Source organism: Danio rerio, chromosome 7, assembly GCF_049306965.1.
Source record: "Danio rerio strain Tuebingen ecotype United States chromosome 7, GRCz12tu, whole genome shotgun sequence".
Taxonomy (NCBI): domain Eukaryota; kingdom Metazoa; phylum Chordata; class Actinopteri; order Cypriniformes; family Danionidae; genus Danio; species Danio rerio.
Window position 1 is genome coordinate 28,615,765 of NC_133182.1, and position 17,606 is coordinate 28,633,370.

Here is a 17,606-nt window from a genome sequence, read left to right on the forward strand (position 1 = left end):
TTCATATATATATATATATATATATATATATATATATATATATATATATATATATATATATATATATATATATATATATATATATAAATGTATAATGATATTAAAAATATATATAATATTGTTTTTGTACATATATATATATATATATATATATATATATATATATATATATATATATATATATATATATATATATATATATATATATATATATATATATATAAATTTATAATGATATTAAAAATATATATAATATTGTTTTTGTACGTGTATATATATACACGTACAAAAAATAAATTTATAATGAAAAAAATATATAATACTGTTTTTGTACGTGTATATATATATATAAATATATATATATATATATATATATATATATATATATAAATATATATATATATACACGTACAAAAACAATATTATATATATTTTTAATATCATTATAAATTTATATATATATATATATATGTACAAAAACAATATTATATATATTTTTAATATCATTATAAATTTATATATAAATATATATATATATATATATATATATATATATATATATATATATATATATATATATATATATATAAATTTATAATGATATTAAAAATATATATAATATTGTTTTTGTACATATATATATATATATATATATATATATATATATATATATATATATATATATATATATATGTAAAAAAACAATATTATATATATTTTTAATATCATTATAAATTTATAATGATATTAAAAATATATATAATATTGTTTTTGTACGTATATATATATATATATGTATATATATATATATATATATATATATATATATATATATATATATATATATATATATATATATATATATTGATATAGGTTTTGTGATGTAGGTAGTGATATTACAATATTATAATACATATTTAAAAGATATATTTAAAAAATCCAGTATAAACATTTTGTCTGTAATACTTTTTATAACAATACATGTAAATTTTTTTCTTTAAATAAGAAAATGTCAGCAATACAACATTCAGGTTACATTTGTTAGCATAACTCAAGTTAACATGAACTAATAATGGAAAACACCTTTAAAGCATTTATTATTTCTTAGTTTTTTTCAACGCGCACTAATACAACATTAAAATTAAAAAGTGGATCTGTTCGAGTTATTTAATGGACCTCAACAAACAGACTTTTCTTTACATATGTGAAAAAAAGCATAATTAAGCTTTCAGATGATGTAGAAATCTCAATTTCCAAATAAATTTACAATTATGACCAGCTCTGTGCTCAGCTTCCATGCTGCAGTCTATGGAATTTGCCCAATGTTCAATATACATCAGTTAACACCACTGCACTTACAATGCAGACTGTAATAATGTAATGTAATGTAATGTGTATTTATATAGCGCATTTATTGTGTATGGCCATACACCCAAAGTGCTTCACAATATTGAGAAGGGTCTCTCCACACCCCCACCAGTGTGCAGCATCCACTTGGAAAACACAGGACAATGCCACAGGACAATGCCACAGGACAACAGCGCCAGTGCGCTCACCACACACTAGCTATTGGTGCAATGGAAAGTCAGTGATAAAGCCAATTCTGTGGATGGGGATAATTGGGGGGCCATGATAGGTAAGAGCTGATGGAGGAAATTTGGACAGGACACTGAGGTTACACCCCTATTTTTTGGCACTTTATGTACAATGGGATTATTAATGACCACAGAAAGTCAGGATCTTGCTTTAACGTCTCATCCGAAAGACATCAGGTTGAGCACCCCCTGCTGGCCTCACTAACACCACTTGCAACAGCAACCTAGTTTTTTCATGTGGTCTCCCATTCAGGTACTGAGCAGGCTCAGCCCTGCTTGGCTTCAGTGAGTAACTGCTCTTGGACTGCAGGGTGATATGGCTTTGGCTATGACAGCACTATTAAAGAAATAGTTCATATAAAATGAAAATTTCCTCACCATTTACTTAGGTGGTTCTAAACTTTCATTCATTTTTTTTCTTCTGCTGAATGCAACAAGCAATATTCTGAAGAACGCTGGTAAAAATAGCAGCCATTGACAGCCATAGCTGGAAGGAACCAAAAATACAATGGAAGTCAATGGCTGTTCTTTCCTCCACCATTATTCAGTATATCTCTTATTGTGTTCAATGGAAGATAGAAATTTAGACAGGTGGAGGATGAGTAAAAGATGACTGAAGTTTCAATTTAGGTGAACTGTCCTTTCAAGGGTGTACTCACACTCAGTACAGTTGCCTCTGAACCTTGCCGAAGCACGATTGTCCCCCCTCCCCTATCCCCCGACGGCCTGGACTCACACTGCATCTTGACCTTCCAACCTGGAACAAGCTTACGTAATCGATGATGCGACTGTTCAGTTTAACAAGAAGAGAAACACTCTCACTTAGCACAGTTGACATTGCTTTGTAACACCCAGTCAAATATTTTGCAGAACAGATCCACAACTTTTGACACTCATTAATTATCATAAAAGTCCTCAAGCTGCAGGTATTAGAAGGTTTACTGAAGATGCAGCGAGGGGTTTGCGTTTTTAATAAACTAAGACAGTTTGTGTTCATTGAACAGTAAGTATGATTAATAAATCCATATGAAACAGTTCCTTATTAGTGATGTCACGTCTTTAGTTTCAGGCTCAGGCATGCTTTGCACTCACACTACAAGCGTACTACACTAAAGTCCAACTGAACTGTGCTTTAGCACACCTCTTTCAATTGGGCCAGGGCCAGCCAACTGAACCACGCCTGGGCTTGATTTGGAGCACTCACGCTTGTCAAACGAACCAGCAATGTGCCTGGTGATGGTTTGGATAGCATAGTTTGAGTGCACCCTAAGACCAGTTAAGGCTGTGCATTAAAGGTAATAATATTGTGAATAATATTCAGTTTCTTCCAAATACTGATCTCTTTGCTTCATAAGACTTGTATCCTTTAGAAGCCACAGGTGTTTGTTTTATTTTGCCTACATGTTTTCTTGACCCTTAAAAAGCTGTTTAACACTGTGAAAAATGAGCTCCCCGCAATTCCTTCATGCTGTCGTATTAAGCTAACTTAATTTTTTACAAATTTAACTGAATGGAACATAAAACACCTAAGTTGTCACAAAAAAACTCAAGAATTGTGTTGATTAAGCTCATTTTAAATAAAGAGTTTAAACGAGCAGTAAGAAAAATCTTTTTTTAAATGAATTTTGAATTGGATTATATACAATCACCACAATTTGAGCTAAGAATAAGTAATCAACATCTTTAATGGCCTGATTAATAAGTTTAGGTAAACTATAATACTGATTAAAAGCAATATATATATATATATATATATATATATATATATATATATATATATATATATATATATATATATATATATATATATATATATATATATATATATTTATATTTTAAGTATTTCCCAAACAATGTTTAACAGAGCAAGGAAATTTTCACAGTATGTCTGATAATTTTTTTTTTTTTCTGGAGAAAGTCTTATTTGTTTTGTTTTAGATAACAACTAGAATAAAAGCAGTTTTAAATTTTTTAAACACCATTTTAAGGTCAAAATTATTAGCCCCTTTAAGCTATATATTTTTTGACTGTCTACAGAACAAAACTATCATTATACAATAACTTGCCTAATTACCCTAACCTGCCTAGTTAACCTAATTAACCTAGTAAAGCCTTTAAATGTCACTTTAAGCTGTATAAAAGTGTCTTGAAATATATCTAGTCAAATATTATTTACTGTCATCATGGCAAAGATAAAATAAATCAGTTATTAGAAATGAGTTATTAAAACTATTATATTTAGAAATGTGTTGAAGAAATCTTCTCTCCGTTAAATAGAAATTAGGAAAAGAATTAAGCAGGGGGGCTAATAATTCTGACTTCATATATATATATATATATATATATATATATATATATATATATATATATATATATATATATATATATGCTGACAGACGCCAAACTCAAAAGAAATCAGATAATAGAAAAGCTGCAGGCTTGTTCATTCACGATCACATGCGTCTTTGTGAAGTCTCACCTGCACACTCTGAGATGTTGCGTGCTCCTGCGGTTCTCGGGATTCCCCTGCCCTCGGGTCCTGGGCACACGTCACACGACACCTGCCCCTCTTCATCTTGGTATGTCCCAGGGGGGCAAAGAAAGCACCTCCCCTGCTCTCCATCGTAGTATGTGCCAACGCTGCATTTGACTAGCACAGAGAAAACTCAAAATGAGATGAAACGGAGTCTGAAGTTGGAACACAAAGAAGGGCCTCACATTAAGCTGCTAAAGGGGGCTCTGCAAATCGACCTGATGTAGCTATGCCAAAAATTCAAACAAATAAGAGAACTGAGCCTTTCCACAGCTGCCTGAACCCCACATCAAACAGCCCTCACACACATACACAATCCCTCACCTTACCGAACACGCTCAAAGGGAATATTACCTCGCACAAACCTATGATGTCTGATTAAAGGGAGCGGAACAAAGTCTTTTTAATGTTCGCTTTATAAACCGCTCTGATTTATAGCCACGCTTTCAAAAGTGTTTGCACACACTCGGCCTTAAAATAAGCCACTCGCCCGTACGATTCAGTCCTTTAACCCAGTAAGCATGGCAATTTAGAAATGTTCCTTTCATCTCAGTGTCTCTGTGCAAACATCCAACTGACAGTGTTCGGGAGAATTTAGACAAACCTCTTATTCCCGAGATTTTATGGTAATGACGGCTAATTCCACAAAGGCTTAAACAGCATGGCAATTATGTGTGCCTCAGCAAATTGCCCGATTTTCCAAAAGAAGAAGAAGAAGAAAATGTAATTCTCTCAAGAGCAGTTCATTTTTTTCCTCTCTTTTGTTAATCCTGAATGACCATGAGGAGCCACCGTCACATTGTCCGGGCCGGCTTTTATTTGACAGAGCGACGGAGTAAGAGAGAGGAAAGGAAAAGAGTGAAAGATTGAAAAAAGAGAGCGAGAAAAAAAAAAACCTTGAAGCCTTTCAAATGCAAAGCGACGATTCTATTGAATCCTGAAATTGATGGTCCCAAAGAGGTTTAAAGGACCTTTCACCTCTATTCAAGTCCCCCGGCTTTTGCCTATTTGATGACATAGGCAAACACCATGGTATCACAGTGGTAAGGAGCTGAACCCAATAAAAGGGGTCAGGATTGTGAATCCCCCCATTCGGTGGAGTCCAATCGCTCCTTGCGCCTATCAGGCAGGGGCCCAAACAGCTGATGCTAATTGATTCCCATGGTGTCGCTGAAGTCAATTCTCTTGAGCTGCTCACTGGCTGGGGTCACACAGAGTGGCCCTTCCTAAGGAGGAATTTGGCACTTAAACTGTTTGCTTGAATAAACAGCACTCTGAACCAACCCCCCTAAAAAAACAAACAAGCAAACAATAACTTAGCACATTTATGGACAGGAGAGCAAAGCGGCAGCTGAGAGGGCTGAAATTATGCAAGCTCTTTGATGTTCATTTAGAGTTCTTCATTGTGTGTTTTGGTAACACTTAATGAATGGATTACAATGTACAAATGTCAATGAAGTTCTAGCTTTCAAAGTTTAGTTTATCTCAAAATGACAATTCTGTCACCGTTTATTCCCCTCGTGTTGTTCCAAACCTGTCAATCTTTTGTTCATCTTTGTCACTTATATGATTATATTTTTAATCAAATCTGAGCAAATTCTGCCACTCCGTTGAAGTCATAAATCATAAAAAAGTTCTAAATAAATCCTTGTGGTGATTGCGCATACAGTATGCTGAACATATAAACACTGATGAGTGAGTGTAAACAGAAGCTCCTGGTTGACATGCAGAAATGGTGCTGACCAATGCTCATTAGTCAGCACACATCAAGCAAGCATAAGCTGAATATGGTAATACACGTTTTGCTTTAGCATTTATCAGTGAATATATGTCAAGTCTAAATTAAATCAATTCATCTTATAAAAGATCAAATTCATATTTTTTTAATCTCTCTATGAATGTTTTAAAATGTCTAAATTTTGGATTAACATTTTTATTGGAAAAATAGAACTTTTTCAGATTTCATTACTTGTTTTTCCTTTTTTTGTTTCAACTATAAACACAATTAGAACAACATGACTATGAACAAATAACAAAATTATAATTCTGGGGTCCAGAGAGCCTTTAAATAAATTAACCCCTAGATAAACATTCAATTATTATTTTGTTCCAAAAACCTATACGGCATTCTGTCTTCTGTGGAAAGAAGAATGTTCTTGTTCATTCACTGAAAGTCATTGGGTTTCACAAAAACAATGAAGGAAAAATCATTGGGATATTTAAAACTTCACCATGTTCCACAGACATTCTGTCATACAGTTTTGGAACAACATCAGAGTAAGTAAATGATGACAGAATTTTAATTACTAGGTGAGCTATGCCTTTAATTAGGTAGAATATCTTTCATAATCACACTTGAGAAAGAAAATGCAGTTTTGTAAATCTGGGAAGAAGTGTCGAAGCACAGATTTTCCCCAATCACTCCAGGAGCCTGAACAAGCCCCACTGGGATTTACAATGGAGTGGGCAAACTGAAAAGACTAAACTGCACTTAGTGAAGCGAGCCAGTGGGGGAGGCCAAAAAAAAAGGTAGGAAAAAAATATAGCTCTTTTCAGAGCTGGCACTTGGACACTGCACGTCTGTGTACCTTAATTGTCCGTCTGCTTTTGAAAATAGCAATACTAACAATCCCATATTCAGCATGGATTCAATTAATTACTTATTGGCGAGTGTGCACATTTCACTTGGCATGTTTTTCGGAGCATGTTAAATGAGATGTAAACATATAGCCTGTATCTGTAAAACACTGCAACCCAACTTGGGTAAGAGGTTTTTATTGCTTTAAGTTGGACTTGTGGGACTTGCGGGATCTGTAAAACAATGAGGAAGGAGCGGGTCAGCGGTCACCAATTTTCTCTCTTCACTCCCCTCCATAATCTTTCTCCATTGGAGAACTAAACCACTCCAGTTAAAGTGGAACAAACACTCAAAATCCCCCTGAGGAAACAACAGATTGAACCAATGCAAACTCCAAAATCCACTTCAAAATAGACACATGTAGCGACAATATGTTTGTAGACAACTAATCTACACAGACTTTTGAACATTTTTGAAAAAAAGGAAGCATTTATTTGATCACAAACACAAAACAGACATCTGATTTAAAATATAAAAATTTCCTTATTTACTCCAGTCTTTTATGTCACCTGATAATTCTATTATGCCAATTAGATCCTTAAAACATTACAGCAATACTAAAAGTTGTTCATAATACTTTACAATATAAAAAACAACTTGTCTTACTGTGACATTTTGTCACATGAATGCATCCTTTCAGAATCTGAACTTTTACTTTCTTCCAAAATCTCACCAAATCTCAAATCTCAAGCAGCAATCTGAAGTCTGACATTTCAATATGAACTTGAATCTCTAAATATTCTTCCAAGATTAAACTAAAGTTGAAACATCCCAGAAATAAATGATACTTGGACAAAACACACCAGAGTTATGAGTCTATTAAGTCTCTGGAGCTATGAAAGTGCGATCTCAGAGCTATAACATTTTACTCATAGACTCTAACAAAGAACACTTTACAGCAAGTGACACCCTTGAAAAGCTAAGAGCCTCTAGCTGTCTGTATTACCGCTGAAACCGAGCCTGTAAAAGATAATGGACTTTTCTACAATAAAAGATAACAAACAACCTCAGCAATACAGTCCCCTTAAAAAGACAGGGCCTTATGTCAAAGACAATGAAGTCAATGGGATAATGTTAAACACAATGAGTCCTCCAGACAAAGAGTTGGCTATTCCTCACATGCAGACCCATTGAGATGTTTATTCTAGAGCCTGAAGAAAGTCAATGAACATTTACTGTGCCGAGTTGATCTGAAGCACGTCTGTCACTCAGTGCTGGAACAGCATTCAGCTGTAAGAGCCAACATCAGCTTTATGCTTCCCAGTCTCGCTCATGCCAACTCTCTCACACAATACATATTATACTATATAAAACACCTCATATTTGTCAGTTACCTGGCCTGCATTACTACCAAATCTCTACTATTTTACTATCCGAAATACTCTATAATTTGAAATACTGCCGATTCATTTCAGCTAGACGTAATCAGTGACCTAAACTGCTAATATGCTAAGTAAATATAATACAGTGTGCCAAAATGTCAGTAGTTCTCTGTACTAATTTTGCAATGGCAGCAAAACCATTTTTAATCATGTTGATTTAACATGTTAATTTAATTAATTAGTAGTGGGACTTTTAAAGTTTTAGCGCATTTACCACAATGTTTCTTTTCTGAATGAATCTGCATTTTGAAGGAATCAGTTAAACCAAAGATTGAATGGTCTATTCATATAGAAAGCCAGTTAATTTGTTGTTGAATGATTCAGTCATTTAAATGAATGAAATAATTGATGACTTAACTATTAGTTATTTACCACAATTTATATTCAATTTCAGAATTTATTTCTTGAACTAATTTTCCATGTCTATGCTTTTCACATTTAACACAAGAATGACTTGAAACGTTTATCTCTTTTGGGGAAGTTTCTTAACCAGATTTAATGTGTTAAGTAAAATTAAAAGTGCTGTATGCAAGTTTTTGACTCTTCTAACCCATAAAAATCCCGTAATATGTTTGCAGATATTTAAGAAAAATGCTAAATGAACATTCTTGTTTATCTGAAAACAGTGCTGAAGTCAGATATTCTGCTTTGAACATCTGCGTTACATGTCAGAACATCGCAAAATATAACCACTTGCCACAAAAAGACTAAACTTGTCATATATCTTTTAAAAATTAAGAATCTTGTGATTAAAATTATTCCAACCATTTGAAGACACAATGAACACAGCAGACACAATTAGTGCCTTTGTCAAACTGCCAAAAACTGCAGAAACAATAACAAACTGAAGAAACTAACTTTATGCCTCCTGTATGTCCACAGATCTATAAAATTTCAACAAACAGAGTGTAATTACACTACAAAGGGTCCAGTCAATCCAATTCAGTGAAATATTTAGTTCACAACCTATTTATATGTCGATAACCATCCAAGAAATGCACCGATATCATTTTAAACTAGTCACCGGAGCAATCAAATCTATCATGTGTTCGGTAGTGTTCGTATTTTTAGATATAAACATTACTACTATTTTGAAAGGAATGTTTCCAATGCCAGTTTAGCCAATTATATTTCAGCACCCTGGGTTGCCTTGATGGAAAACAGCATTTTTTTATTCAGTCAGAAAGGCTTTGCAAGGTATGCATCCGTGACTGAAAATGCAACCTCCGGTGGACAGTAAAAGCCAAAGAAATGAGACGCAGATTCAGAGTTCCACATGAGGAGGTTATTAATTAGCAAATAATATAAATATTACAAACGTAAACATTAACAACAGGCTACATGACAAGATTTGCAGTGATAAACAATTTGGCTGTTTGCACCTGAAGAAAAACAACAAAAATTTAAATACAGCCATTAAGAAGCACAGAATAGTACACTTACTGCACTCTAACGAAATATTTTATTTCCAGGATCTGAGGTGAACTATTTGCTGCTGTTTTCAGTAGTATGGCAATAAATGCCATGTAAAATGCCATTCAAACTCACACTATTTAACACTGAATAAAGCACGTAAGGTGTACCTGAAGTAATTATAGTTCATCCTGTTGTTCACCTGTAAAAAATAGAAGCCGTTTCTAAAATAGAAATTTCAGGATTTTTAGGACAAAAAATACTTTTAATGAGGCAAACTATTTTTTTTACCGCATGTCATTGCTTTTATTTAGAAAGGCCTGGTTTCAGCCTTATTTCAGGCTTGACAGACACACTCTTGTTGATGTCGTCAATCTGGCAACCTGCTCCTGCATGTGTTTTCAACCAGGAGTACAATACCTAGTTCAACCATTGGGTGTCAAACTTACATGTTGCACCCTTCAATAATCTTCTTCTTAATGAACTTGATGAACAAATTTGAAACTACAGCTGTCAATTAATTAAAATGAAGAACAATTTTGTAAAGAAAGACCTGTTGCAACAGCACTAACTACTATAAGCATATATTTTCACAATGGACTCACCACATTTTTTATCCAGCAGAATTTGTCCAGTGCCGCAATGATCTGGTGTGTCAGCGGGTCGGACGAGTTTCTTAGCCAGTTCATACTCTGATCCAGCAAAGTGTAGATGAAACTGCTCTCGGTTAATGGACTTGCGAAGAGTACGGATGGTCTTCCTAAGCCGCTTCTCAGAGCGCCGCCGAACACAAGTCAGGTCACAGCCCTCTGCTGAGAGAAACAATAGATACCATATTTCATCCACAACAGCATCATAATAAATGCACACAACGTTCATGCTGTCTACAATGCCCACTTCCATCATAAACCAGGAGATACTTTCACCTGTTGGCTTGTTTTAGTCACAGCGACAGGAGCGGGAAGACGGTGAGATGCGAGCAAGCAAATGAGAAGGTTTATAGTGAAACGTACGCATGCGGTACACAAAACCAACCTGTTACCTCCTCCAGGTTCACATCCAGCTCAAACTGGGCAGTAATGAAGGAGCCTTCCTCCTCGCCAGCCTTCCGCCCGTGCCGGCTACGTTGCTGTCTGCTTGAAGAGGCACAGTGCAGGCTAACAAAGCTGAACTGGACATTCTCGGTGGCTCTTTTATCTGAGTAAATAGATATTAAAGACTTCATGGATTTAAAAGAACTACAATAAAAAAGGCAGAAGGCAGAAGAGGGAAAGGACAGAGGGGGGAAACACTATTTCAACTGAAGGGGTGTGGGACTCTTTCAAACTGTGATCGGAAGGTCAGTGTGATTGATTGCTTGGACTCTATTGAAAAACTCTTTCAAATACGGCTGGTCATCTAGTACCAGAAGACTAGATTCTAACACAAACATCTTTCTCACATTCAGCAAATTATGCAGCCCTTTATTTCAATATATATCAGAGCTGCGTGGAAAAATCTTTCAATCTTTTTGTGATTTTCAAAATGTCACTAATCTCTCTTGAATTGACTCTGAGCTTTTAACAGCAGTTTAAGGGATAAAGCACATTCAGGAGGTTGTTCTAACAGCAAAGAAAAGTCAGACAGGCTTATCAGCATCCCTTTGCAAAGAGTTGTATTATGTATTGCTGTTGTATAATAATGAAAAGCTTTATTCTGCAAAAACTACCGGCTGGATGTACTTTATCCCGCTTATTAAATGGCTACTTGCCACAAAATTTTCAAAAATATAAACAAAACATTTTCCTGTGCAAAAGGCAAATGCTGACAGAAACAAAAATGGCTGAATTGAGTATACCCTAACCTACATGTTATTCAGTAACAAGATGGCGCCAAACTGTCAAAAACATCAGCAAAACAGACAAGCATTTATATGAATGTGAATGTATTCACTGATGGTCAAGATGCTTCGAAGTACCCAAAGGAGCCTGTGTTATTAGTTTCAGTGGTTGTTATCTTGGAATGACACACTGTAATTAAATTGATGGCTTTTAGTCATCGGGAGAACCAGTGAACATTCAATAATTTTAATTAACACAAGATGGCACCAAGCCGTCAAAAACAGCAGCGAGACAGACAAGCATATAGAAAATGTGAATGCATTCACTGATGGTCATGATGCTTCGAAGAACCTGCACAAAAGGCTGTTACTCTGGTTTCACAGCGAATGAGTGGCATGTATTTTAGCGGCGTGCATGTAAACAACCACTGCGCGTGTAAGGTGCACTGGAATGGTTTTCTGAGTGCATGCGTCAATTTGTTTTTTCCAGCGTTGTTTCCGTTGCACATAAAGAATAACAAACTTACGTGTGCAAAAGACACCAAATGTGAATGGCCCCTAACGTCTTCATACCACTCTAAATTAATACAGTTGCATAAAGTAAATCGTATCTTAAAGCTTTAACTGTGGCACAGCTGATAATGGGGCATTTTTTTTGCACCATCTCCCCATGCCGCCCCCAACTAAAAGCCGCCCTGGGCGATCGCCCATTATGCCCATGCCTAAATCCACCACTGATTGCTGTTTTATAATGCTGAAAAGCTTTATTCTGCAAAAACTACCGGCTGGGTGTACTTTATCCTGATTATTACATGGCTACTTGCCATAGATTATTAAAAAATATACACAAAACATTTTCCTGAGCAAAAGGCAAATGCTAACAGAAACAAAAATGGTTAAATGGAGCATACCCTACCCTGCATATTATTCAGTCACAAGATGATGCCAAGCCGTCAAAAACAGCAGTGAGAAAAACAAGCATATATATATGAATGTGAATGTATTCAAGATGCTCCGAAGTACGCAATTGGGCCTGTGTTATTAGTTTCAGCGGTTGTTATCTTGGAATAACATACTGTAATTAAGTTGATGGATATTAGTTATCGGAAGAACCAGCAAACATTAAACAATTTTAATAAACAGTCGCAGCAGAACTCCACATGGACAACTACAGTCTCTCCTGGTAAGTTTCCAGAGCTTTTCCATGAGACTGGTGACCATTGTGGTGCACAGGTGACAGTAGTTAACACCCACGCACGCCCCACCCTCTACATATACCTTGGAATGTCACAGCTGACCAATCAGAATTAAGTATTCCAAACAGCTAAGTAACAGCAGATCATAATCTAGGCTAGCTTTTAACCATACACAAAAAGTCTGATGAGGAAGAGTCTCACTATGAAAGTCCCACTATGAACACTCTTGTAATCTGCCTAAATCTTCCTTAACTTTCTTAATGATTATTTAAAATGAAGTGATATTTATAAGCAATTGGATAAGTACGGCTGTTTGTAAAGCATAAATCTGTGTGAAAAGAATAGCAAGAATATAGAGAATAACAATGCATTTTGTAAATCAATGCAAAATCGATTCTTGAATCATTTTTCACCACAGCTCTAATATATCTGCTGAGAAAATGTTATTACAAAATATGTTCGTAATCAGCTCTCTCCATCTCTCTTTTTTGTATCTCCATAAAGACTCAGAGAGGAAATAAAATAAAAACAAGCTATTTCCTATTTGCTTTTGTAATGTGATTGATGTAGTCATCAAAGTGTTTCATCAACAGGGCGGATTTAGACTCAAACTTACTGCCTTTGCAAACAATTTGGCACTTTAGTAGTAAACTGTGGTGATTTTCAATGCAAGACACATACCTGACAGGGCAGTTTTGAAGCTATGTGCAAGATTTTCATGACTCCGCTTTAGATTGCACTTCCCCTGTCCAGATTTAAATGTGGCAATGGTTTTGATTCCCGAACCTGTAACAGAAAGAAACACTGTGACTTTTAGATGTGACATATTTCTCATTTGGGATAAGTTTTTTTTACATAATAATCACTCTATTAGGGAAGAAATACTTTTAACATTAGAACTGTCATTGGAATTACAAGCACCCATAGGCGATTTTCAAATGTATAAACAAACTTTCCATAAAATATCCATAAAAAATCTAAATGTTTAAAACTGTTCAAAAGGCAGCTAAAATCTGTCTTTTATGAACATGTAACTGCAACATGTTTTTTTTTTTGTTTTTTTTTTATAAAAAAAAATTTGCTTCTCAAATCCGTCCCTATTGTAGCTTGTGTTTCTCAAAAAACTTAGAAAGTTTATATTGGTGTAACTTAATGTGACCAATGACTTGAGACCTTCCCAATTTGTAAGTCATTTTGGATAAAAGTACCTGCTAAATGTCTAAATGCAGAATTAAATGTAATTGACTTTTACTAACATATACAGAAAACCATATTTTAGAAAACTGGGCATTCAAACCTAAAGCACAAGCAGACCAAATTACCCAATAAAATTCCTTTAATTTTCATGCTGTCATTTTTTCAGGTTTAGACACAATGGATAAAATATTTTAGAAAATGTATGGATGCCAAAGAGATATTAAAGGCACTACATGCCATGAGTGATGGTGAGTATTACAATGGGGAGATATAATTTGTCCAGGGTCACCTTAGCATTATAGCTGAAGACTAAAGATAATCATTTCAAGCCATTTTTAGCCATTTTAAAACAGTGCTTATATGTACATTAGTAGTTTTAGGTACACAATTACCCAGAATTTAACTGTTAAACATTAAAAAGAATGAAGATTAAAAAACAACAACCTTGGAACGGTCAAATCCCAGAACACAGACATAGATTTACCTGGGCAATATGATCCATTCCACTGTCCTCCTGTGTGGCACGGCAGCGGCATGCCACAGGTCACTGTGTATGAATCCTCAGCTCCTACAGATAAAGGTAAAGGTGTTAGATACATTTCCAGCAAACTCTAGCATGCAGACTAAAGGACAGATCCCAACAAACATACAGTTCAAAGCACAAAAAGTTTGAAATCAGCAATATATTTAATGTTTTTAAAAAAATCTTATTCTGCTCCCCAGACCTGCATTTATTTGATCAAAAGCACTGTAAAAACTGCTTTTAGGTTTTATTAATGTAGTTTAAATTTTCATTTATTTCTTAAAACTGACCTTTCAGCGTCATTACTTAAGTCTCTAGTGTCACACAATCAATCCTTTAAAAATGATTATTATATAGTGATCTGCTGCAAAAGAAACATTTTTTTATTATTATCAGTGTTGAAAACTCTTGTGCTGCTTCAATTTATGTGAAAACCATGATACAGTACCATTCAAAAGTACCATTAAAATGTATAGAAAATAAATTATATTCACTTATTTTATTAATTCTGGACACATTAAATTGTTTAATAGTAAAAAAAGAACTACAAAACCAATAACAAGCATTACATATACATAAAAAGTTTTCCATTGATGTACGCTTTGTTAAGGTAGGATAACATTTAGCTGAGGTACAATAATTTGAAACTCTGTAAACCGAGGGTTAAAAAAAAATCTAAATACTAGGAAAATGACCTTAATCTTAAAGCAGTATAAATTAAGTGCTTACAATGCATATAGACCCTTCTCACATTTCTAGGTTTCTCAGTAGCGGAAGTTGTCATAGTTGGGAAAACTTATAGCGCTGTCAATGGGAGAATGCAATCTTATTTGCTCAAATAATAAAAGAAAAACTCCAGTTTAATGTTATAAAGACTTTTAGGAAAAGGAAAAAATAGTGTGAGACTGATGACAGCAGCCAGAGGAGAGAATAACATAAAATTTTCTGTCCTGTCCGACAGACACTGCATTAGAAACGCCTCGCACAAGTGGTACTTCGTTTTTTTGTAATTTGAAGCAAAGATGATCCAATACATAAATGCATATAAATGTTCATACGTTTAAAAACAAATCTAAATATTAAAAACTTTTAATGATTTATGAAGCTGATGATCGTAAATGCGTCATAACACTGTGAAAAGGCTCCATTACTAATCAAAGATTAATTTTAATATATTTATAGTAGGAAATTTACTAAATATTTTCGTGGCACATGATCTTTTTGGCAAAACAAATAAATTTCGGCTATTGCCAAAAACAAACCTGTGCAACATAAGACTTTGGTTTTGTGGTCCAGGGTCAAATTTACAAATAAAAAAACATAATATTTCAATTAAATGTTGTTATTTTTTTTTACTTTAATGCCATCAAAAGCAAAGTTAAAAAAAAAAAAATAGGAAAAGCTAATAAAAAATTCCAGTCCCACTTCATATTAAGTGGCCTCAACAAATATGCTAATATACTTTCATTGAAATTAATAGTTTTTTACAATGTACTTAGTGTAAACACATGTGTTTACATTGTTCTTGGGTTTGATTAAATACCTGCATGCAACTACATCTGTAATTAAATTTATAATTGAGCCGTTGACCATCCCTTACATTGTAATTCACACTTAAACCTACCCATATCACCAAACCTGTCCCTAACCATACCCATATCTAGGCCCACACAGAAACTGTGTGTGCAGAAATCCACAGATTTTTAGCCAATCATCTATGTATTTACTTAAATTTATATTTATTCAGTTTAAATTAATTTCAGTAATATTATTGACAAATATGAAAAAGTTCCTATGATTTATTCACAATACCGTTTTTAAAGTATTATTTTCTGTTCTTTAGTTGATATATCATATAAGAGACTTGCTTTGTTTACCAAATAAGTGAATCTAATTAGATTTGCATTGTAAATATTAAATAAAAGTTTAAAAGATATTGTTTTTATTCGATATTTTACGCTTTTAATTATGATTCTTCCAAAATCAACAGCTTTTTTTTTTACACAATTCTCTGCACATATAGCACAAAATGTCAGCAGCACCAGAAGTGTTTGCAATACATTAGAAACACATTAATTTTATTTTTTGATGCAAGTGCATATTTGTTAAGGCCACCTAATAAAAATCCTTATCCCATAGTGTAGATGTTGTGACACTCACCGCTGCTGATGTGGACCTGTGACTGGCAGGTTAGGTAGCAGAGCTCGCCTCCTCCCTGCTTATTGCAGTTGAGAGTGGGCCTGGCAGGAGGTGGCACTAGTGGAGAGTCCTCTGCCTCTGAGTGTGAAAACCACAATGCTTAACAATAAAGACACCATACACATGCTGAGAGGAAGCTTAGACGGAAATAGTTCCAGAAAAAAAGCTCATCAATGAACAGTACATTCAAGATGAGAAGACGAACGTTGAGATGCGAGTTAGACAGCATTTGGTTTCTGTTTGTTTAGCAGTAGCGAAGACAAAAAGAGCCAGATTGAGAAACTCAAAAGTATCTCCTGCTTTTCACTCCCCAGGATGAAAAACTGATTTTCATCTAAGCCGACATCGGCAGCATTCAGAGTCACTCAGGCTCATCTTACCGATACAGTCTTTCTTGTTCCAGTGCAGCTTATAACCAGTCCGGCAGTGGCACCCAAAGCTTCCCATGGTGTTCTCGCAGGTGTGCTCACATCCTCCATTGTTGAAGCTGCATTCGTTTATGTCTAAGAATGGAGGAATCCACAAACGGAACAGATTTCTATCAAGACGTATTTCAGGTAAACAAGACTCTCAGTTGCATTTCCTCTGTAATAATGCTCCCGGGACCCATGAGAAATTATTTAAATACTATCACACAGTTTCACAGACAAGGGATGGTCCACTACGATATCATACTTTGGTAAATTCATAAACGCTTCAGGCTAAGTGCAATCACCATGTTCATACACCTCGCGCAGTAAAGGGATGTGGCCAGAGGCGCTGTAATATTATAGCAGAGAAAGCTAAAATGCAGTCCAAATGCTGCTATTTCCACAGAGCTTGTTCTGTTTCTGTATTTGGGATTCCAAAGAACATAACTTAAAGAGAGAAGTGCTTCCAGTTTAATTCTAATTATATTCCAGAAAATATATGTTTATATTAACGTTTATATTCACTTAACTCATCCAACCGACGAAGCTGTGGATTATGAGCCACAACCTGTAAGTATTACTACATGTACAGTTTCTAGTGTTAACAGTATGTTGTAGCGAAAACATAATCAAGGATGTAAACAATTAAAAATGTTGTTTGGCTAACAATTTAACTACAAATTCTTATTTGTCCGTCAAAT

General features: G+C 34.5%; 1 protein-coding gene across 9 annotated transcripts in view; it reads right to left on the reverse strand.

Moving 5' to 3' along the window:
* The window catches only part of scube2 (signal peptide, CUB domain, EGF-like 2), a 42,386-nt gene that overhangs the window by 7,850 nt on the left and 16,930 nt on the right, over positions 1–17,606 (reverse strand). For 2 of the 9 annotated variants that reach the window (XM_073906530.1, XM_005166390.5), the window contains exons 11-17: positions 16,876–16,998; positions 16,457–16,573; positions 14,258–14,341; positions 13,258–13,362; positions 10,597–10,758; positions 10,167–10,370; positions 4,075–4,245 (exon numbers count right to left, since the gene is read on the reverse strand). In XM_073906530.1, coding sequence (XP_073762631.1) covers positions 4,075–4,245; positions 10,167–10,370; positions 10,597–10,758; positions 13,258–13,362; positions 14,258–14,341; positions 16,457–16,573; positions 16,876–16,998 — 966 coding nt within the window. 9 annotated transcript variants of the gene reach the window in all.